The following is a 24,672-nucleotide window of genomic DNA, read 5'->3' on the forward strand; positions in this document are numbered from 1 at the left end:
AAAAGTCTCACCATGATGCTCAAAATCCCAAGTATTGTCTTTGGGGCTGCCCAGATTCTCGGCATTTCAGACCTAGTCCGGGTTGGTAGCCAACAGAGGAAGAAAACCGGCAGGATATTTTCTGGAATGATCTCCTGATGCAACTGCGTTTGCAGCTTTCCTGTCAGGACCCGGAGGGAGCTTTATGGCCCCCAGACTCACAACGCCTGCTTCGTTCCCAGTCCCTGGGCTCTGGGAAGCAGCGCGGAGGCCTGAGGGGCTTTCGCGGGGTCACCTGGCGGCGTCCGGGCCGCACGGCCGCGCCCGGCATTCCAGTTGGCCCCTGCGGCAACAGGTGAGGCGGGCGGAGCGCCAATCACACAGCCAGCCCGCCCGGCGTCCGCGCTCGGCGCTCTGCGCTCCGGGCGGCGGCGAGCTCGAGGAGGAGGATCCCGGCGGCTGCGCGGCGGCGGCGGCGGCGGCGGCAGCAGCGGCGGCTTAGCCCTGCAGGAGCGACGGCACGGAGGCGGGAACTGCTCCCGCACGGGGGCGCTGCCCCCTGCGCGGGGGAGGAGCCAGAGAGGAACCGGGTTTTTCTGCCGCTGGAGCGCACTGGAGTTGGGAGAACCCATCCTGACCATGAAGGGCAGCAAAGGCATCGAGAACCCGGCTTTCGTCGCCTCCAGCCCAGACACCCCGCACCGTCTGTTTGCATCGCCCTCTCACGTCGAGGTCTCTGACTTGTCCATCAACACCCAGCGACAGAACTCGCAGCGCCGGGAGCCTCCGGAGCCCCAGAAGTCGCCGGAGCCACCCCGGCCCCCTGCGGATCCCGCTGTCTCCCAAGAGCTGTCCGTTCCAGAGTCGCTGTCCGAGTTTGAGGAGGGACCCTGCGGGTGTGGGAACTTAAAACCGCAGAGTCTTCAGCGCTGCAACACGCCCCAGGGCTTTCTGCTGTACTACTGCCTCTTGGCCCTCACGCAAGGTAATGGCCAGCGCCCGCTCGAGAGGGCAGGGGCCCAGCGAGGGCGAGGAGGGGCGCGCGGAGCTGGTGGGGCGGAGAGGGCAGGTGTGCGGCGGAGCCCGCATGGTCCGCGCGCTGGGCGAGGCAGCCCCGGGCCTGGGGACTTGCGAGCGCTCCCGCAGACGTCCGCAGGCTCAGGCATCCGCATTGGAGCTTTTCCTTTGTACCAACTTTTAAAACTTGCCGTAGGAGCTTTTCCATCCCCCCTTTGTGTTCTATCTCAGTTTAGCCGTTTCCCGATTCCTTAAAGGAAGTGGAAATCACTGGAGCCTTCCTTTGGGAAGAGTTTTACACCGGGGGTATCCATTCAGTGCTACAAAAGCATGTATCTTGCGAAAGTCCTTATTAAAGGGGTTTTATTTTATTTTATTTTATTTTATTTTTACATTGTTTCTGGAAGGCAAGGGTTAATTTACAGGTGAGGGAAAGGTAGTTCTCCAAGGAGAAATTTGTGGCTAGGTTAGGTAGCAGCATTCGTGTAGTGTGACTACATTTAGTTGGAGTTGTGTGTGCGCACAGGTGGAACCCAGTCAATGTTAGCAAAGGCCCGAGGCGTTGGTGAAGGGTGAGGCTTTTGAAACGCAAAGGAGTTGTGCAGAGTGTTTTGCTCCAGGATCTCTTTTAGGGTCTCTTGGGAGTTACTGATAGAGTCCACGTTTATACCCTTAGGAGTTTGCAGTCTAGACCTGGTTTGGAAGAGTGAGTGGTAGAATAGAGGAAGAACGGCTCCCAGGAAAGAAAGCATGGAGATTCTTAAAAGCTGTTGCTGGGTTGCCTGATGCAAGGGGTGAAAGAATCGGGAAGGGAAGTTACACAAAGGTGACGGACACATTGAGGAGAGGTGGGCATTGAGATGAAGCATCCTGAAGGAAATGCTGAAGGTTAGTTAGAATTTGATGGTATGTAGATTTTTTTTAGTCACTTGAACCTTATTTTCAAAGTATTTTGTAAAAAGGCCATCCAGGGCCGATTGGAAGAAGTGTAATCCAAGAAATATTTTTGAGGAGGGGGAGGAGTTGGAAATTGCTCTTTTTTAAGATTAACAGAAGAGTAAATCTAAATATATTCTTTTCTTTTCTTTAATTAACATATAATGTGTTATTTGCCCCAGGGGTACAGGTCAGTGAATCATCAGTCTTACATAATTCACAGTACTCACTGTAGCACCCCCCCCATGTCCATTACCCAGCCACCCTCTTCCTCCCTCCCACCTCCCAGCAACCCTCAGATTAAGAGTCTCCTATGGTCTGACTCCCTCCCCTCCCCTTCCCGTCTTGTTTCATTTTTTCCCTCCCTCCCCACTCCATTCTTTCTATTCTTATTCCTGCTTCCCTATCTGAAGGGAACTCAGAATTCAGTGCCCTTTGCTTTTGCACATAATAGGTGTTCAGTAAGCAAGCATTGATTGCAGGTCAACTGCAGCTTTTCTGCCAAAGGTTGTTTTGTGCCAAAAAGTTATTTCCATTTCCACCTTTCTTGCCCCCACCCAAGTTCACCTTCTCTCAACGTCTTGGTCTTAATTGTCCAAAATCTGTGACCAAATATTTCAGTGCCATAGGAATGCAAAGTTCAAAGAAGTTAGACACAATTAAAATTTCTTGTTTTATCTTGAAACCTCTTCATAAATTTCTGTATTCAGGAACACATTCTTGAATTCCCAAAGGAAGTCTCCAGTAAAATATTGTTTAAAATTATTAACAAATATTATTGACAGCCCTAGAAAGATGGGTCAGGTTTAGCCTTGAGTTATAGCTATCTAGAGGCCCCCAATTTAACAAGCATAAGCCTAGATGAAAGTGACCCAATAAATTCTCAGTTTAAATCTGAATTATTACCATTTAAGTTTGAATTATTACTTAATCATGTTTCTCAGACATGATCCCTGGGAGGTCCAGTTCCGTGGTTTATTAAGTAGTGTTTGGGAAAAACAAAAACCCTCTTGTCAGGTTAGTTTACTTAACCCAGAATTTCTCAAAGATAAACAGGGTTTCTCTTAGCACTTAACCTTCTAATGTGCCTCCTATTTTCATGTATGTAAAATAGAGACATGTAGTATGCAATATTTCCTGAAATTTCCTTTATTAAAGCAGAGTTCTTAGAACTTCTGTAGCATTGAATTCAGAGTGGTATTCCTAGGCTTTAAGTGCCAAATCTCCGTAAGAGTTCATAAATTTACTTTCTCAGAGAAGTTATACCATAAAGACAGTTGAGTTTTCATGACTAACTTTTAATCAGTATGACAAGTGTGTTGGGAAGTTGGTTTTTTGGGTGGGGGGAGGGAGTTGATCTTTGGATGGGGAAAGTTTCATATTCTCAGATAAGTTTATCTCATAAGCATGTCATTCCTAGGTACATTAGACACTATACCTTTAAATTTTAAGAACTGTAAGTTGGCTTTTGACTTATAAATTGGCATAAAAATAAAATTATGTTAAGACTTTTAAAACTTGTCATATTGGTTTTCTTCAAATATATTTACAGTTGCAGTCTTGATAAAGCAAAATCTAAAGAAGTTGTAGAAATCATGACTTGTGTATATTCTGTTAGCTAACGAGTGAAGATGAGTCATGGTATCCTCCTAAGTAAAGGGAGTAACTAGTTAAAAACTGTATAATTGGATCAGATGCTTTTTATTTTCAATTTATACTGATTTTAAACTCCTGTAAATTTAATCTGTATCTGGACATAACCTTTTTGTGAAGTCAGTCACAATTAGATTTCCAGCTTTTCGTTGTTTACATTATAGTCTTCCATCGCAGTTGTTATTAACAGATGAAATGTATAGTTTTTCGTTTACTTTGCATGTGATTTAGAATGCCAGTAGTTGAAATGACTCAGTGTGTGTTTATTTTTGTTCTAGGACCTCTTAAGTTATACCTTTCATGTCTATACAAGTTTTAGAGGAAAAGATGTTTGAAGCTAAATTTCACCTTTCATAAGACTAAGTCAAGGATCTCTAGTAATATATAAATATGTTTAATAATTGAACAACCTTCCCAGGTTGTTCAATTATTACTTAATGACCTCTTTAATGACCTCTAAGTCACCTGTACTTTTTTGTATTCTTCTGAGTGAGGTCTAAGAGAGTATGTTACTCTTGGAGTCTCTCTCGCAGACTGGCTTCATAAGAATTCACCAGTCTGATTTTTTGTTTGTTATATAGAGAAAAATGAAGTTATCTACAATTTTGTTTATGATAAGCATCGATTTTATTTCACACCTGAAAATTCACAAGTGTACCATTTAAAAGCAAACTAATTTTTAAGGAAGTTTGTTTGAGTTGCTAACTTTGAAACTTTGGGACTTTTAAATTTGGCACATTAAAAAGAATCAATATAAAGGAACACTCAAACTTTACTCATAACCAAACTTTAGTACATTGTTTTAAAACTCATAATCCATATGGGGAAGTTAATAAAAATCATGTACATACATTTTCTTTTCTCTCTTTCAGGTATTATCGTAAATGGCCTTGTAAATATTAGCATTTCCACTATTGAGAAGCGCTATGAAATGAAGAGTTCTCTGACAGGCCTGATATCATCAAGCTATGATATCTCATTCTGTTTGTTGTCTTTATTTGTGTCATTCTTTGGTGAAAGAGGACACAAACCAAGATGGCTTGCATTTGCATCCTTTATGATAGGACTGGGAGCACTTGTGTTTTCAATGCCAAAATTTTTTAGTGGAAGATACCAATTGGGGTCCTTTTTTGAAGGTAAGTCTCTGTTATGTTTTTGTTTGTTTTAATTTAAGAAGTACTTTAAAACAAGGCCTTTAATTTTATATTGCAACTTACTTGTACAGGTGAGAAGGGTAAGGACTTCGTCTCCTTCACTATTTACTCCTTTGTTTTGATGTGAATTGTGTGAAGTAGATTAGAGCATTATTCATTGCTTCAGTGGTTGTTCACGTTATTAATCCTCTGAATCTCATTCCCCAAATTACTCATTGCTCAAAAAACCATGAGAGACTATGGACTCTGAAAAACAATCTGAGGGGTTTGAATTGACGGGTGGGTGGGAGGTTGGGGTACCAGGTGGTGGGTATTAGAGAGGGCACAGATTGCATGGAGCACTGGGTGTGGTGAAAAAATAATGAATACTGTTATACCGAAAATAAATTAAAAAAAAAAAAAAAAAAGCAATGATCAGTTTTCCTTTGCATTTGTAACGTCGTTGGGGTTCTCAGAGCTATAGTTTTCCCTTGTGTGTGTGTGTGTATGTATGTATGTTTTAAGTTACTATTTATTTGAAAGAAAGAGAATGAGAGACAGCATGAGAGAAGGGAGGGTCAGAGGGAGAAGCAGACTCCCCACTAAGCAGGGAGCCGGATGTCGGATTCCCTGGACTCTGAGATCATGACCTGAGCAGAAGGCAGGCACTTAAACAATTGAGCCACCCAGGCATCCCCCAACCCCTGTTTTCTGGTTTTATTTGGTGTGCTTACAGCTCCGCACTCTGGACATGTCGATTCCTGATTCCTGAGAAAAGAGAGATGAAATTTATAGAACTAAAGCCTTTCCTAAGAATTGAAGCTAGCTGTACTTATGACTGTATTAGAGACATAGAACTTTATGAGTTATCTAATGTGTTGCTCTGGTTAGTTGAAAAAGTACATTATTTCAAGGCTCAAAAGGAAATTTGACTGTATTTCTATGGTTTTTTTTTTTTTTTTTTTTCCTTCCAAAGAATCCTTTTCAGTGAAGAAAACAATTGTGGTAGAGCCAGAGGGATGTTCTAATGAAGACCTTAACATTTTTATTGTCTTTCCTGGGATTTTTAATAACAAATGTTGAGAAAAAGAGGGTTATAAAATTAACTTTCAGGAGTTAGATAAGTGAGGAAAAGGCTTAGAGTATGAAGAGAGGAGAACTGGGGCCTGTTGCAATATAGGCATTATTTTTAAAAAGTTAAGGTTCTTACATTTGTGGCGTTTCAATATTGAAAATTAATGTTAAAGTGTTAACATTCCTAAGACCAGCTTCCAAATTATAGAATGACAACCAATAGGAAAATATTTTTAACAGTTTAACAATAATATTTTTAACAATTATGCAGCATGGTTTTAGGAGTATACTTAGGTAAGCAGTCTTCATTTTGGAAATAAAAATAGAATATGCAAGCATATAGGACCAATAGAGGGTGTTTTTAAAGAATTTTGGTAGAGTTTGGAATAAATGAGATAAGGAAAGTATGTTATCAGTGAAAAGATCACTTTTATTGATACTAGATTGGACAAGATTCTGTAAGGCCAATGTCACATAATTTCCCTGGAGGTAGTTTTAGGAACAAGGCACACTAGGCTTTAGAATGACACTTTTGAAATCGTAACACTAAAGTCTAACCTTGAGTCTTTCACATAGGAAACATGATACTGATTCTGTGATAGCAAAAATACTGTTCATAGCATTTACATGGTAATCTTTGTACTAAATCAAATTCCCCAGTCTTCCAGTTGATCAGATGCCCTACTTGTTTTTAAAGTATATGAGCTCTGATACTATCTCTGACTCTCTAAACTAAAACCACAACACCTGTTCCAGTACCAAAGCCTCATCTGTCTTCAACAATCTTCTTAGCTTCATCTCTTGCCAGACGCACTTTGAACTGTAGCTGATCTGAACAATTTATAATTCTCAAGGGGAAATGGCCGCAAATTAAGGTGTGTGTCATTGGGGACAGAGATGAAGCCAAGAAGATTGTTAAAACCAGGTCACATTATACTGTACTATGTATGTTTTCACCAAGTTCTTTTTGATATGTCTTACTGATATTTTTATTATTTTAGTTGAAGTAGATTTGAGGAATTGGCTGATTGTGAGGTTTTTAGTGTAAATTAGACTCATAATTTAAATCATAGCTTATCACTGGCAAATGGAAACAAAATCTCAGGTTGCCCTTATGTTTTGTCATTTATACAATGAATATTGCTTTGGACTCTACCTGGTGCTGCGATAAACAGCAAAACAGTTTCATGCCATCAGGATTTTCTGTGGTAGTGGGAAGAAATATGGAGTTCATAAACAAATGAAATAATCGAAGATTAAAGTGTTTTTATGAAAGAACAAATAGTATGAAGTAATAGTGCATAAAAGAAAAAAATATGTGGTCAAGCGAAGGTCGTTTTGACAATAACTGGATAATGAGGAACCAGCTTTGAAAGATGCTTTCCAGGCTGGAGAAAAACATGATAAATGGCCTTGGAGGGAGAAAGGGTTTGGCAGGTTTTAGGAATTGTCACTTTGGCCAGCATGATCAAGGCATGGGAGAACATGGCATGGCATGAACTTGGAGAGACCGGTAGATGCCAACATGAGGCATTTAGATCTTCCTTTAAGTGTTGTGGGAAGTCATGAGGAAGTTCCCCCTCCCCCCATTTTTAAAAAGATTTTATTTGAGAGAGAGCAGGAAGCACAGGAGTGAGTGGGGTGGAGATGGGCAGAGGGAGATGGAGAAGCAGATTCCCAACTGAATAGGGAACCTGACTATGCAGTGCTTGATCCCAGGACCCCAAGATCATCACCTAAACAGAAGACAGATGCTTAACTGACTGAGCCACCCAGGTGCCCCGAGAAAGTTTTCCAAAGGGACATGCGTGACCTTACATTCTGATACGATCATTTTGGCTTCTGTTCTGCAGGATGAGAGTAAATAGGAGAGAATCACCTAGGGGTTTTTTATTAGAGTCCAGGAGAGAGATAAAGGTGGTTGGATTGGGTTGGTATTAGTAGAGATTTAAAGGAGTGACTGATTCTCGATGTATTTTCAAGGAAAAAGAGTACTCTGATAGATTGATTACAAAAGAGGAGTGAAAAATGACTCCTTGATACCTGGCTTGGCCAACTGGAGCGATTCACTAGAATGCAGAATAGCATTGGGAGTGGAAATCAAGAAATCAGGTTTGGAATTAGTGGGAGCTCAATATTATGTATCTCGATAGTGTTGTACATACATGTTTGTATGACTGTGCAAGTTACTCTTTAGTCTTCATTCCTAGAAGGGCTCATATTGGGTTTGAAGGGCTTCCTTATTCTAATTTTTGATAGGTAATGACACACTGACATTTAGGAAGGGATGTACCAGTTGCTCTCTCAAGCCAATACATGAAAATGCCTAGTTGCTATCTTGAATTTCTGCGTTTTTTTCCCTGAAAGTTTTCTTTAATAGGAATGTGTCTTTGAGGTATGTTTCTGTGTATGTGTAGGTATTCAAATATAACAGATACAGAACTAAGGACTGAAACTGTATTACATATCTAAAGGGAAGGAATCCAGGCATTTAGAAACAGAAGGAATGTTAGAAATCATAAATTCCTTCTTTTACACCTCTAGGACAAGAGGTGAAGTGGCTTCATAGTGATTTCATAGAGCGGACAATAACAGCTAAAACTAATACTAGTTTTTGTGCTTTGTTTAATGTTTTTAATTTTTTTAATTTTCTCATAGGTTTATTAACTATATTGAATAGTTTTAATATTTTTATGAATTTATTTATTTCTTAAGTGTTTACATATTACATAATTACTTTTGTGAATTTAAACCATTTTTCCCCAATTTTGAATAGCCGGTTGTAATGACCTATTCTTTCTTAAAAACGTAATAACTGGTCTGTTCAAGTAAGTTAATCCACTTTTGCAGATTTTGGACTCTATAACCAAAAATCTTCATGATTTGTCTAAGTCTAAAGAGAATATACAGGAAAACGATATGAGTGGGAAAAGAAACAAGAGTTGAAAACTCTCTGTAAATAGATTAGAAACAAGGGCATGTACAATCTTGTTAGGTAATATAACATAAATAACCTAAAGAGCCTCACACTAAGAAATCATTTTATTAATTGAAATTATAGTGTAATTTAATTTGAAAATGACATTGAGAGAATTAGTATTTTCCTTTGGATGTCTTTTTGTTGTTGTTTTTTGAACTTGAGAAAAGTCAGGGCTCAGGATGAATTTATTCTATAAGAGGAGATTAATGTAATATAATATAGTTCATAATTAGAGGAAAACAAAATGTGAAATATGATAAGCCTGTATAATTTCCACAGGTGACAGAAAAACACAAATGAGGTAAAGAGTTAGCAAAAAGGTAGAAAAGGGTGTTTGAAACAGCTTGAATTTTCTATTCTGTAAGAATAAAATTTGGGAAAATATTTTTTAAAGGGAAACTTTTATGAAGACCTAAGGGTTAGAGGTGATTATCTAACTTCGGAGATATTTATCGAAGGGAAGTTTTAGTTGTTATTGGATACAAAAAAAGGGAAGAATTAAAATTGACAGAAATGCTTCTCAGAACTTATTTTTATATATGTTAGCCTGGAAATAGAATATGTCATAAAATACTTTGAAGTAAATAATATTTGACATTCACTTTTGATATACTTTAACTTGTTATTACATATTTTAATATAATTTTCAAATATTATAAAAATATAATAAGTAAATCTTTACCACATAACATTTTGTTTTCCTCCAACCACTTTTTAATTCCTTGTGGATGAGTGTTAATTTAATGGTGTTAAGGAAAATAATCTCTTCGACTCTTTGAGATTTTTGGGAGGGGGATCCTTATTAAATACTTAGAAATTATAGGTAAGTAATTACTAAATCCAGTGAAGCTCTTTTTCTTTATTGACCAATAGTTGGATAACTTTTCTTAAGTCATATTATTTTCATGTTTCTCTTTTCCATTCCTTTCTCAGAAAAAGATAGCTCTGAACACTTTACATTTACTTCAGCATTAAATTTCTAATGTTTCAGATTGGTATTTCAGGAAGAATTCTGTATCGAAAGATGTTGGTTATGTAAAGTGACTAAAATGTTGAACTGGGAAAATGATTAGTGTGAGACTCAAATGTGTGATTTAATTTTAGTTACTGTTTTGCCTTTTATCTTGTATTCATAAGGATTTTTTTTTTTTTTTTAACATGGAATACTTCTCTAGATTGGAGAAGACATAGGGCCAAGGATCTTACAGGTTTATAGTTGCTAATTTAATACAGTATAATTTCTCTGGGCCTCTGAATGTTCTTCTTCCTTGATATTTCTTCTTCCTTATAAAGAATCAGTTTTATTTTTCTTATATTTCAATTTAATTGCAACAAATGAATAAAAAAGGAAAGGTAATATCTTAGAATATGTAATGATGTAATAAAACAAATGATTCAAAAGATTTTTAAATTCCATACGTATAGTAAAAGAGCTAGAACTAACTTTTAGGGGTAGTCAGTGCTCCAGATGGAACTAGCACAGTTTTTAATATCCAAGGCACTTCAGTCTTCCACAAACTTCCCAGATTATATGAGTTACCCTAGATGCTTGCTACCGTCACTTACTGCCTCTTGGGGACCCTGACTCAGTAAGTCTGTAGTAAGACTCAGGAATTTATATTTTTTAAGACTAACCAGGTTATCTTATCAGTCCATTTGGGGAAACATATGTCCAGCTTAGTGCTTAATTATTTTGTATAGTTTCATCTATGGGCACAGAGGTTTCTTTTTCATTTCAGGAATATTGCTTTATAAATCCCTTTAAAATAGAAGTTTCACAACTGTCATGAAAAACTAGATACTTTAATGTAGCCAGTTTTGTTGAAATTCAAATGACCAGGCTTCTGAAAAAAAAGGAAACTAACAGAGAAAATTAAATAGGAGGCATGTGTCAGTGAGTTGTTAGCACAAACTTATTTTTGCTCACAGCTATAATTTGTAAATAAAGATTTAAAAACGCATGCCCTTAAGCAAAAGAATATGTCCCGCATTTCTCAAAGTATGATCTGCAGAGCCCAGCTTCTGAAGATATTAAGAGTATCTTAAAAATATGTTTCATGGTTCAATGAGGTTGGGAAAATCAAAGTTAAGGGCTGTCTCTGTTACATCCCTGTAAGTTAATGCAGTTTTGAATCTGTTGTTAAGAGGATGTGATATGTATCAAAAGACTTCACTGGTTGGACCCTTTGCTCTACTTCTGCTGCTCACTTCATGTTTTCTCCCCCAGATAAGTGTTTTGGTGAACAGGCTTTGGGGACATCTGTTCTGTGCTGTCTTACATCATATTGAAAGCCCTTGTTGAATTTAGAATCTTGATTATGGCCAGAATTAGAACAGCCTGTGATGGATAGTAGGTGTTCAAGAAACGTTTGTTGAGTTGTCACATATTTTAATGAATGAATGGATCCTTTCAGTGGAGGCATATTAAGAGTCTAATGACTTCCCCTCCATAGAAGGGCAGTAAGAGCAGTTAATGTCAGATAGAGGCAGTTTGGGATGCTCTGTTCACATTTTCCATAAACTTGGCCTAAAGAGTAATGGAGCATTTTTTTGGGGGGGGGGGAGGGGCACCGAGGCGAGTTTTGGAGGAACTGTGTTATCAGAGGCAGAGCATAGATGATCTTGATGGGTAAGATTTGGGATCTGAAAAATTTACAGTGCGAAAAAGGAAGCTAAAATGAGAAGCATATTCAGTAATAATAACACAACGTTTTGGTATTCTACTTTTGGTTTTTGTCTTAATTACTTGCTAAACTGTTGATTTCCCTGTGTAGCTACCATGCTTCTAAAGTGATGCTGAAATGGCAGGATTTTTTCTTGATAGACTATTAGTAGTGATTATCCTTATTTGTTTTCATGTATAAAATAAAAGGAAATGCTCTGCTAAGGCATTCAACTTGACCAGAGGCATAGTTGTGTCTTACTGGTATAGTGTATGGGAGGTGATAATTAAGCAATGCTTCTGTTGCTTCCTCAGAAAGGTTGGTAAAAATGTGGTTTGTGGCAAGAAAGAAATGAGGAAATTCTATTTTCTAAGTCACTGTTCTTAAAAAAATGCCCAAAGAGGTACTGTGTGTTTTAAGGTATTTTTTCCCCAGTTAATTACCATTAGCACATTACCTTGAGAGAAATTATGCAGCAATATAGCAGGGATATTAGGGTCAGACAAAACTGAATTTAAATTTTTGCTCAAATGCTGTGTGGGCCTGGACAAGCTTTACTATATATTACGATGATGATAATAACCCCTCCTCACTGGAGACTGTATGATACTGTATACTGTACTATACCATAGTGATAAGGCAGTGCCTGGTGCATGGTAAGAGCTCATTAAATAGTAGCAATGAATAATAGCTTTGTTCATGATAATTAACAGCTATACTAATGTTAAAAACTACCTTTCTTAGGACGCCTGGGTGGTTCAGTTGGTTAAGCTTCTGCTTTCAGTTCCGGTGATGATCCCAGATCCCTGGGATGGAGCGTGGGGGCTCTCTGCTCAGCTGGGAGCCTACTTCTCCTTCTCCCTCCTCAGCTTTCCCTCCTTGTTCTCTCTTTCTCTCTCTCTCAAAAGAAGGAACAAACAAACAACCCCCCCCCCGCCCTCCCCCAAAAAACTACCTTTCTTAGTTTATCTCAAAAGTCTGGCTAAACACTTCCAAAGTAATATATTAGAGAGGATTTTAATTAGCTATGTTTCCAGGTTTATATTCTTAGGAGATAAGAAGATAACTTTGGTGTAGTTCAGCTTAAATGGATCCACTCAAAATAGTACACAAAAATATTACCTTTTAAATAGGCAAAATGCCAGTTTAAATATCTTTAATTTTTTATCTAATTTTAAACATGATACATCCTTTGCAAGCCATTCAGAAGATTAAAAAAAAACCCCGAAAGAAATGGAATAAAAGGAAAAAAATGGAATAAATGAAACAAAAAAGGAAGGAAATAAGTTTTTATACCATAACTTAGATTATCCACTGCTAATATTGTTCAGTTTTCTTAATGTATATATATGTTTGTATGTGTATTCACAAATAGTCACACATCATACACACATTTACAGTACAGTCATTAACACACAGTCATGCTCACTCACATCCACACATTCTTACTAACATTCATACATATTCATACATCTTGTATCACATTTATACATATGCATTCAAATGTACATTTAAAGGAAACAACATTTTGAATTTATAGCTATTCACTTTTTCTTTAAGAATATATATTGGTCATTGTTCTATGTTAAAACAGAGTTGCAAATTATTTATGTCTTTATATTCATTTTATAGATAACCTATTTAATCATTCCTCTTTTGTTGTGTTTTTTTATTAGTACATTATTCTGGTTAGAGAAGTCCTGTGGGTCATTGCAGACAATTTGGACAATACTAAGGAATAGGAAGAGAAAAAAAAACAATTCATTGTTCTTTCTCAAAGAAAAGAACTTTGGGACTGTGTTAATGTTTTTAATGTGCCTATTTCTTTTTTTTTTAAAGATTTATTTATTTATTTATCTGACAGAGAGATAGAGATTGCAAGTAGGCAGAGGGGCAGGCAGAGGGAGAGGAAAGCAGGTTCCCTGCCGAGCAGAGAGCTCCGTGCCGGGCTCGATCCCAGGACCCTGAGATCATGACCTGAGCCGAAGGCAGAGGCTTAACCCACTGAGCCACCCAGGTGCCCCATAATGTGCCTATTTCTTATAGAGTTAATATAATATTTTGTATAGTTTGCAAACTTTGAACATTCTTTTCTTATATAACATTCCTTTTTAAATTTTAACTATTCTCATGAAGTTGAATATTTATATTTGAAAGTTTTCTATTGTAAATTACCTCATGCTAACATTGATTATGTTTAAGGATTTTACTTTATTTTGGTAAATATACAGTATTTAGCATTTCAGAATTGTCTTTTTTCACTCAGAATAATTCTCTAAAAACTCACCAGAGTGGTGGTTATCCAATGTTCATTCCTTTTTATTGCTAATTACCAAGTAGTTCATGTAATGAATGTATCAGAGATGGTTTGTTTAACCATTCACCTACTAAAGGACATCTGCGTTGATCTGTTTTTGGTTGTTACAAATAAAGTTATGAACATTTGTATGGATTTTTGTGTAAACATAGTTCTCATTTCTGTAGGATAGATGCCCAGGAGTGAAACAACTGGGTCATGTGATAGTTTTATGTTTATTTTTTTGAGAACTGCTAAACTATTTTCCAGAGAGAGTGTACCATTTTATAGCCCATCAGCAGAGTATGAGTGACCCTATCATTTGGTGCTGTCTTTTTTTTTTTTTTAGATTAGCCATTCTGATAGGTTTCAGTGAAATCTCACTGTGGCTGCAACTTGCATTTTCCTAATGGCCAATGATGTTGAGTGTCTTTGCTTGTGTTGATTTGCCATCTGTTTAACCTGTTTAGCCATCTGTTTAACCTTGTCCATGATTTTTGCCCATTTTCTAGCTGGATTGTTTGATTTGTACTGTTGAATTTTGAAAGTTGCTTATGTATCCTAAGTCCTAGATCTTTGTCACATAGGTGATTTGCACATATTTTCATCCAGTATAGCATATCTTTTCATACTTTTAACAGGGTTTTTCATAAGTGCAAAAGATTTAATTTTGATGAAGTTCAGTTTACCAGTTTTTCTTTTTATGGATTATATTTTTGTTGTCAAGTCTAAGAATTCTTTACCTACTCCTAGATCCTAGAGAGTTTCTATTTTTTTTTTAAAGTTCTAGTTTTCCATTTTTGTCTGTGATACATTTTGAATCTTGACTCTCTTTGTATTCCCATTAGCACTAGCATTCTCTGTTTTTTCCTTTAATATACCAAACATGTAAGAAACATATTTGTCATGATAATCATCTGGTTGGAAAGAGGAAAATACATAGCAATCACTAGTTCAGAGAAATCCTGAAATCCCACTGGGAAGATGGTATGCTTGTTCCTTGAGTAAAGCTGCCTCTTGGGAGGCGTTTATTGTTCTCTGTTGGTTTTTTAATCGTCTTTGGCTATATTTGAAGAGGGCAAATGGAGGGTATACTCCTTGTATAGTTAGAATCTCTATCAGCCTGTTTCTTACCTGTAGAAATTTAGGAACTAAGGGTTATTTTCATACTCATTCAGTTATAATCTGTCTGAGAAGAGGCTGATGGTTCATTTGGTGATGCAACAGTTTCAGAAACCAGTTTGTTATCTCATTGGTTTGGGTATATGTGCCAATAGCCGTACTCATGGTTTTGTTGTAGGTCTTATCTTTCTTAACCTCATGCCTCTCTCTGGACTTAATTAAGCATATCAGACTAGTGGGAGAGTAATACCCTTAGGTACTTTTCTCTAAGCAGTATTTTCCAATTAAAAGTACTTGCTTGGCACCATCTTAATCCATTTAATGGTATTAACAGTGAGTGTGGCCTTGTTTTTATCCTTGACATGGTCTGTTTTAATTGACCTTTGTTACTCACAAAGGACTTCTGAATTTTATCTTTTATAGGATTTGGATGAGAAGCAGTTGTCTCTTCCAACTCTGAAGTCTAATCCTATTCCCTTTCATTCCATCCAGAATGCTTGGCACAGATCCACTGATCACCCACAATGTCATTACTGTCAGTTATTTGGGTTATTGGAAGAGGTCAGAAAGGCAATGACCCATAAATCTCTGTAGGATGTTAAAATATGTTACTTAAAAAAGAGTTTCAGCACAAGCTTGCACTGTTTTTTAGCATATTATCAGGCAAAGGGTAGATAGTTAGTAGGTATTTGTTGATTGAGGACCCCCTGTAATGCACAGAAAAGCCTGCCACATTGAAAAAGAAGCAGGAGAGAGGAAGGAACTCTTTCAGAAAGTTAGTGAATAAATAAATTACAGGATTTCTTTATTGAAATGATTCTGAGGATCTTGAGTAATACTAAATTGTTCATGTGGTTTCTGGGATAATGTGAAAAACACTTCTTTCTTGAAAAATTATCTGTAACCATGCCATTTTCTTTTCATAGATTGTACTTCCTATTATCTCCGTTTTGTTATCAACGTGGTCATGTTTCTAATTTCAGTTTTATAAGAACAAATAATTGCTATAATACAAAATATTTTACCTTATGTCTGAGTTTTTAAGATAGACTCAGTGGTATTAAGAAGTGATCATAATAACTAAGTATAAAATATAAAATATTGGTCCTTTTGGCTTTGCTAAATATGACATTTTCTAGGATATAGTTTCTGTGACCGAATTCTGGTTACTTCAAACTGAAATATATTCTCTAGTCCTAATGTAACATAAAAATTTCATTTATTACTATTATTAATCTATGATTTCTCTCTGTTCTTTTTCATATTAATCTGTTATATTCTGACATTTCCAATTCATTTTTTGGTATTTATTCTTATTTTCCTTTTGTTTACTTTATTACTATAATACTTAGAGGCTATAAATTTTGTATTTGTCAGGTTTTAATTTTTTTTTTGTCAGGTTTTAATTTTTATAGTATCCATTACTGTTATTGCTACATCAGATAGAATTTTTGGGGAATGTAGGAGTTATAATTTGTTCATCATTTTTGGTATTTAATTTTTAATATATTTTTAAAATGTCAATTTTTAATACATTGAATTAACACCCAGGGCTTTTTGCTATGAAATTTAATTGATCTTATATTCTTTTCAAAAAAGATTTTTTATTTATTTATTTGAGAGAGACGGAACAGGTAAGTGGGGGAGGGACAAGGGGAGAGGGAGAGAATCCCCAGCAGAGTCCGAGCTGAGCACAGAGCTGGATGCGGGGCTTGATCTTTTAATTCCAAGATGGTGACCTCTGCAGAAAACAAGAGTCAGATGCTTAACTGACTGAGTCATCCAGGCACCCCAAATCTTATGTTCTTGTGGTAACCCTTGTTTTTTGAAAATTCAAAAAGACCTGTAGGATATAAGTTGTATTGGATATTCTTCATTTGTCCATCCAGATCCTGGGGCTATGCTAACCTTCAGAGGCAAGGTCAGCTCCATTACTGATTGAGTTTTAGAGACCAAATTGACATATTTAAGTGGGAAAATTCTAAGTTTTATGGGCAGAAACCCAATCTGAATCAATATTATAGGGTTTCACAACCCTTTTACTAATTCCCAGACCTAAGCTAGTTCATAGATAGAGTTCATTATTGATAAGAAGGCTAGATATCTTTGAAGAGCTTTACCACAAAGCCAGGAGTATATGATGCTTCTTTTTCCTTAAAGAGGAAAGAAAGAGCTTCCTCCTATCTTAAAAAGTTTTATCCAGTGTTGAGGGGGAAGGGTAGTATTCATATTCACTGGAGATGATTAGATAATAGCTCTGAACTCATCTGATCTCTGGAGTTCTAGAGTAGTGCCATGGTCCACTGATAAGAAAGGGACTTAGAGAGGTCCAATAATAGACTTGGCCCCAAGCTGCTCTAGATCACAGTGAGAACCCATCCTGTAATTTTTCTTAGTCTTAGGATATAGAAAGGGGATAGATATACTAGCTTGAAGAATCTCCACACTGGTTACCTGACCTGTGGATTGAGATATATTATTGTAGGAAGAAATAATTAAAAACCCCTGAATAAAATAGTAAACTGGAAATAATACGGTATTCTTAAAAGGATTGTGGAGTTTAGTGATGCCATCAAGATTTGAAAGATACTAGTGTGGGGCGCCTGGGTGGCTCAGTGGGTTAAGCCGCTGCCTTCGGCTCAGGTCATGATCTCAAGGTCCTGGGATCGAGACCCGCATTGGGCTCTCTGCTCAGCAGGGAGCCTGCTTCCCTCTCTCTCTCTCTGCCTGCCTCTCCATCTACTTGTGATTTCTCTCTGTCAAATAAATAAATAAAATCTTTAAAAAAAAAAAAAAAAAAAAGAAAGATACTAGTGTGGTAAGTCCTACTACATTCTCACTTTTTTTAATGAATTTGGTGTAAATGCATGATAAAATCATGGAAAATGACTTTAGACCATTGTAAACATAATCAAAATTATAACTTTATTTTTTTATTACTTTATAATCATAGAGTATACATAATACTAATTATAGCCATGTTTCCAGATTTGGTACCTTTTCTAGAGCAAATCGACATAGACTCTGATATCTAATATATAGTTATTGATTGGCACATGTTTTGTTTCATTTTTCAACTACAAAATAATCAATATGAAGAACAGGAGTACATCACTATTCTCTTATATCAGTACTGCACACTCTTCTTGCTCTTTGGTATAATATGGTCTAGAGCAGTGGTTCTCAACTGAGGCCAGTTTTTCTTTCTGGAGAACTTTTTGATTGTTATGACTGTATTGGAGGATGCTACTGGCACCTAGTGGGTAAAGATCAGGGACACTGGTAGACATCCTACAAGGCCTGCAGGAGAGGCCCTTCCCCAACAAGGAATTACCTAGCCCCAAATTGACATTTGCGATAATCTAGTCTAGAGGTACCATGATCATCTTACTATCCAACAGAATGTCTTGCTGGACCTTATATTGATGGTATTAAGCTAACTGAACTTGGTCGGTTAAGTATTTATTTATTTACTTATTGTATTTTAGAAGCCTCAGTAAAATACATGCATGCAAGAGAAAAACCACAAAAACATCAAGAGCCTACCATAACAGTATGGCCAAGGCCATGTTACAGTACCCTCTTCGCACATTCCATATTCTGCACTTGCATAGCCCTTGGTGTATCTTTTGGGATTTGGGAAGCCTCACCTACCTCATTTGGATACATTAATCTAACATATTTATTAGGTAATGCCTAAGATTGCCAGAATTGAGTAGGAACTGAAACAAGGTAAATTTCTTACAGCAGTATAGACAGTATTTTTGGCAGAGAGGGAGGATGTTAGAAGTCTCTGACAAGTCTTCACAGGGAAGTCACCGTGAGGACCCCAGGTTTTTGTAGTAAGACCATGTTTCTTCTGCTTATAGTAGTCTCCATTTGAAAAGTGGCTCTTGGTTTGCCACTAGATGTTGGTATGTTAGACATAAACATGATCATGATCTGAACTCCCCATGATGAAGCATTGTTATTTACTATAACAAATAATAAAATTAGACATGTGAAACAGTATTTCTTATTAAATGAAATGGTAGATACAAGTAGGTTGGAAAGCACAAGTAACTATATAGGCAAGCATCTCACATTTGTAAGCTGCTTGTTTTTATTGCCTTGTAGATGGATGTAAAGATATTTTTGCCACTTGTTAATGCTCATTTGGGCATATCCTTTGTGGAAGAGGTTCTCAATGAGGAATAAAAGATGGTCTGTGCAGGGAATGTCATTCCGTGTCTTGTGGAATAGTACCATGTAAAGAGTGGCCATAATGACATAAGCATGGATCCACAAACATGCCTTTCCCTCATCAAGACTGGTCTGTTTACCCCCACTGCAGATGGACTGCTTAATTTATTAACTCTAGGGGTGTGTCCTGAGAGCTTCTGATATGCCAGCTTTCCCCAGGGCAACCAATATACCCAAAGGCAGTTAAAATATATCTCTACTAGTTGCAAATTATCCTCCTAACTTAACTATATATTCTAGATAGGAATTTCTTCTCACTGCTCTCCATGCCTCTACCAACACTCAACATTGTTTGACATACGGAATACCTTATTCATTATAATTATATTCTATACAACACCACTTCTGACCAAGAAACTTACTTGCAGCAAAAGAGATATAGTAACAAAGTTGTGTGCATGAAATTCACCAGCATGTCTTACTCTGTACCCTAAACCCAGAAACAACTGATTTGCGGGGATGGTGTTCATTGTGTTGTAATTTGTAGACCAGAATTTTCTTAGAACGTGATATATGTGTTAAATAAGGCAGAAACCACTCTGTTTTGCTGGATCCTTTATAGACAGAGTGCATAGGTAAGGAGCTAGGGAGTACCAAAGGACTAGTGCCTCTTCTTACTGTATCTAAAATTCCATTTATGGAATTTTTGCTTTCTGCCTTGGTCTTGTTGAGTCCCAGCCCCAGGAGATAAAAAGCTTTCATCAGATAACCCAGTCATTATTCCCTTAAAGTCAAAGCCTAGACTGTACCTTAATTATATATATATATATATATATATGTGTGTGTGTGTGTGTGTGTGTGTGTATAAATATAGTTATATTAAATAATCAACAGGAAGAGAAGATGGTCACTGAACTGGCAGAAGTGATAGGTCCTAGTTACTCAGGGGAAATTGTGTTGTTTCTATACAGTATCTCCAAAAAATATATTTTGGACTGAGGGAATTTACTTGAGTGCCTCTTAACACTCCCACACTCAATAGTACTTGTTAAAGGATAACTATGGCAACCAAACAGAGATAAAAGAGCTGAAGACTTATAAATGCTCTGTAAAATCCTAGACCAGCTGAGGTACAGGCAGGAGGTAAAGGGAACAAAACCTAGATGGTAGGAAAGGAAGCAATGTTTGTCAACTCGGTCTTTCTGACCAACTCTAGAAGGAAGAACTATGGAGCTTGTTAATTGTCCTGCTGTTATTTTCCTCTGCCTGTTACATGAAGACCACTGATGAGGACCAACATTTCAGTGTTGGTTTCAGGTAGGATAATAACTGGATTGACGTTACCCCATGATGATGTTTTGGTGATAGATTCTTGTGGATTTCTTGTGTTGAAGATAGTGTTTCTCATCTGGACAAAGATAAAAATGGATGCTAAGATACCAAAAATACCCCACAAGAAATGGATAGTCCTGAATGGATATCCTCTGTTTGTCTTTCCAGATCTGTCATTCATTTTATCACCCAGTTTAATAGAGTAAGGCCCATGGACTATCTTGCCTTAGTACTTTGCTACCAGGATTCTTGTTGGGTTTAGCCAATGGGAGTTTGCATATTGGAAAGAAAGAGGTCGTAGTACTTACTTACTTTCCTGGTATGTTCCCCACCAGAGTTGGTGCATAAGTTACTGTGTGCCTTTATATAACTAAGCTACAGTTTTTGTAGTGTTTTGGCAGCTGCCTAGTGGTACTGGCACTTACTATTTGTTCCCTTTAACTCTGTCTTTGTAAAAAATCCATACCCATAAAAAATGTTAAATTTCCCTCAGTTATCCTTTTTGTCTGTATTCTACTTCAATTTTCTGTGATACATTAAAAAAAATGCATACATATTTTCTAGCCTTATAGTCTTTCAAAAAACATTTTGATTTAACATTCCTCTTTACAAGTGACTTTTTTTTTTTTTAAGATTTCATTATTTATTTGAGAGAGAGAGAGAGAGAGAGAGAATAAGAGAGTAGGGGGAGGGGCAGAGGGAGAGAATCCCAGGTAGACCCTTGAGCCAAGCACAAGCCCATGGTGGGGCTCAATCCTATGACCCTGAGAACAACACCCAAACCCAAACCAAGAGTCAGAAGCCCTAGTGACTAAGCCACACAGGCACCCCCCAAATGACTGCTGTTTTGAAATGGAGTAGTGCTAATACTTTATAACAAATTGGGAAACTTTGTATTTTCTACTCTATATAGGAATAGTTTAAATAATATACAAGGGTTGATTGTTTTTGGTTGAGCTTTGACATAAATTCTCCAGAAAAAATATTTAGAGGTAGACTTGGGATTCCCATTTCAATTTATTCCAGAATCATAGATATATACAAATTTTATATAATTTAAAGTCAATAGTTTCAAGACATTTTCAAATTTCTTGGTATAAGATTATACATAGAATTTTCTAATGTTTTAAAAAAGGGTTTTATGCCTTTGTGGTCATTCCTATGGGATTCATGGTGTGTCGGATTCTACTTTTCTTTCCTTTTTTTTTTTTTTAAGATTTTATTTATTTATTTGACAGAGATTGAGAGAGAGTACAAGTAGGGAGAGTGGCAGAGAGAGGGAGAGGGAGAAGCAGGCTCTCTGCTGAGCAGGGAGCCTGATTCAGGGCTCAATCCTGGAACCCTGGGATCATGACCTGAGCCAAAGGCAACCACTTAACTGACTGAGCCTCCCAGGTACCCTGGATTCTACTTTTCTTATCTTGTAGTGAGTTATGGCCATTTACTTTAGATAAGTAGATTGGCTGTTAGAAATTATATTAAGTTTTTCTCCTTATTTTATGTTGATAGAAACCCTTATAGAAATGTTTTGAATTTACATCCCAAGCTATTTAAATAACCAACTAATTTTACTTTATGTCACCATTAACCATGCGATGAATCTGTTACGTACTTAGGCTCTTTAGTACTTAGGCTCTTTAGTCGTAGAGATTTTGGAAGTAGATAATCTAATCTTGATTTTGCCTATCTGTAAAATGTGGAACGTAATGGTACCTCCTTCATAAGTTGTTTTCTGGGAATTAGATAATACATGATAGGTAAGGATCTTGCATAAGATGATCACTATTATGGCTGTTAACATAAGTGAGGATCGAATGTAAGTAAAGCATGATAAGCAAGAACCTGGTGAGTCATACAGGCAGTTAAATCAGGGTTCATTGTCACTGAATGGAGAAAGAGAATAGTAAATAAAGATAGCGTTTCCTTTGGGCAATTTGGGAGACGGGGAAATTGAGCTGGACTTGAACAATGGATATGATTACAGTGGGAAAAGCATATGGTGTGGTCATTTTAGGCAAGGAATATAATGTTGAGTGATTCTCATGTTTTAAGCTTGATAACTAAAAAACATAAACATACAGGAAAACGAGGCAGACAAGATGGTTTTTTGAGAATGATGAGTTCTGTTTAAGACATTTAAGTTAGAAATTTGGCATTAGAAATATGGTTCTAGGGATGCCTGTGTGGCTCAGTCGGTTAAGCGGCTGCCTTTGGCTTGGGTCATGATCTCGGGGTCCTGGGATAGAGTCCCGCATTGGGCTCCCTGCTCAGCAGGGAGCCTGCTTCTCCCTCTGCCTGCCACTCCCCCTGTGACTGGGGAAGTGAAATCCCATCTCAGCCTGCAGCATTCTGCCCTACCCTTGGCAGCAGGATGGGCTCAGAGGAAAACGTGATTTCTTAACGTCCAGGTTTTGAAGGTAAATGCCTGGGGAGAAGCAGGCTGTGAGCCTCTGAGTGGGGATGAGGATTGGACTAAGTTTGATATTTAACTTATAAATGTCCAGGTATATAGATTTTCATTTTCTCCTTTACCTTTAGTATCTGCACAGGTTAGTGGGTAGGACTGAACACTGGTTTGTCCATTACGCAAGTTCTAAGCCTTAGTTTTATTGGCCACATTCCCTCTGCTCATGAAGAGCGCAGGCACTCCCTCTTGTGGTGTACTGTCAAAACAATGTTTTTAAATTAGTGTTGAATGTATTTTGCCACGAATTGTTTTATTTCTCATTAGATGTTGAAATTATGGGTTCAGGCACTTTCTTCAACTAATAATACTGCAGAATTCACATAATAGGTAAACCTAGCTATTTTAAAAATCTGTTTTATAGCAGGTGCAATATAATAAATTATTTAATATTACTTAGGATGAATAATCTTCATGTCTCCAATGGCATCTCAGAATGAAGTATTTCTTGGTAGGCTGCACTGAACCCTCTAGTAGTTATTGTTTTTGTTTTTGTTTTTGTTTTTTTCAGGAAGGGGTAATTCCTTGAGATTTATAATGTGTTTATTTGTCTTTTGCCTTTATACTTGAATGATAGTTTAAGATTTATGAGTCACCTTTTCTTTCACTGATTACTTTTTAAAAATAATTTCCTTTGCTTTATGAGATATGTTGCTCTAGAGAAGTCTGATGCCAATTAAGTGTTTTTTATTTCCCTCTACATAAGTGACTATCTTTTTTCTTGATGGCACAAGTGTTTCTTCATCTTTAAAATCTGATAACTTTATAAGGGAATAGTCTTGAAAGCCCTGCATCAAATTTTCCTGGGGTACCTTATGCCTTTTAAATTATAGATCGGTCTTCATTTATTTCAGAAAAGTTTCCTAAGTTTTACCTCAAAGTATATACTTTTTCCTATTCTGGTTGATTATGCATATGTTTGATTTTCTTTGTCTGGACCTCATTTCTATAATTTTCTCTCAAATCTTTTAAGTCTTAGTTTTGGTTTATTTAATTTTGTTCATATTTCTCAAGTCACGGATATGTATTCTCCTCGTAATTCTCAGAGTCCTGTTTTCTTTTGCCCATTTTGATGTGACTTTCATTTCTATGGCAGTTTTCATTTTATTTCATGTCTTGCCTTGAATTTTTTCCATCTATTTTTTTCTCCTCTTATTCATCACATTTATGAGCTTATTTAATCCTCATTTTCAGTTTTTGATTTTAAGAAGCAATTGTTATTATCACTTTTAAAGCATGGAACTACAGTAATTTAAAAATCTACATCATAGTGACGTTTTTGTGGAGACTATTCTGCCATGTGTTTTGCCTTTCCTTTTTGGTTATTATTCACCCTTCAAGGAAGCAAATTCTTCCTTGGTTAACTTTTTGTAAGATGTTGGTATTAGTTTTTTATTGCTGCATAACATATTATGCAAACTGAATTTGAAACAGCACAGTAATTCTATCTTACTGTCTCTGTGGGTCAAGAGTCTGGCACAGCTCAGCTGGATTCTCTGCTCAGAGTCTGAAACTCAGGGCATCAGCTGACTACATTCTCATTTGCAGCTTTTCAGAAGCTCCTTTTCCAGGCTCATTAAACTGTTGAAAGTAATGGTTTTGGGGGATTGTTTAACTGAGATCTCCATTTCCTTGACAGTCATCACTGGGTGTTGCTGTCAGCTTCTAGAAGCTCTCTGCATTCCTTGGCATATGGTCATCTCGATCTTTAAAGCCAGCAATAGCTCAGAGAACCCCTCCTTGACTTCAGACTTTTCATCCCTTTTCTTCCAGACTGCCCCATTTGTTGGCATATAATTTTTCCTGGTATTCTTGATGATTCAATGAAATCTTGTCACTGT

General features: G+C 37.1%; 1 protein-coding gene across 1 annotated transcript in view; it reads left to right on the forward strand.

Annotated features, from left to right (window-relative positions):
• The first annotated feature begins 392 nt into the window (after positions 1-392).
• Positions 393-24,672, forward strand: part of SLCO4C1 (solute carrier organic anion transporter family member 4C1) — a 71,515-nt gene continuing 47,235 nt past the window's right edge. The window contains exons 1-2 of the mRNA XM_032335662.1: positions 393-964; positions 4,458-4,721. Of these exons, the coding sequence (XP_032191553.1) occupies positions 619-964; positions 4,458-4,721 (610 nt within the window). The 5' untranslated portion in view covers positions 393-618. The remainder of the gene's footprint in view (positions 965-4,457; positions 4,722-24,672) is intronic.

This window comes from Mustela erminea, chromosome 3 (genome assembly GCF_009829155.1).
Source record: "Mustela erminea isolate mMusErm1 chromosome 3, mMusErm1.Pri, whole genome shotgun sequence".
Taxonomy (NCBI): domain Eukaryota; kingdom Metazoa; phylum Chordata; class Mammalia; order Carnivora; family Mustelidae; genus Mustela; species Mustela erminea.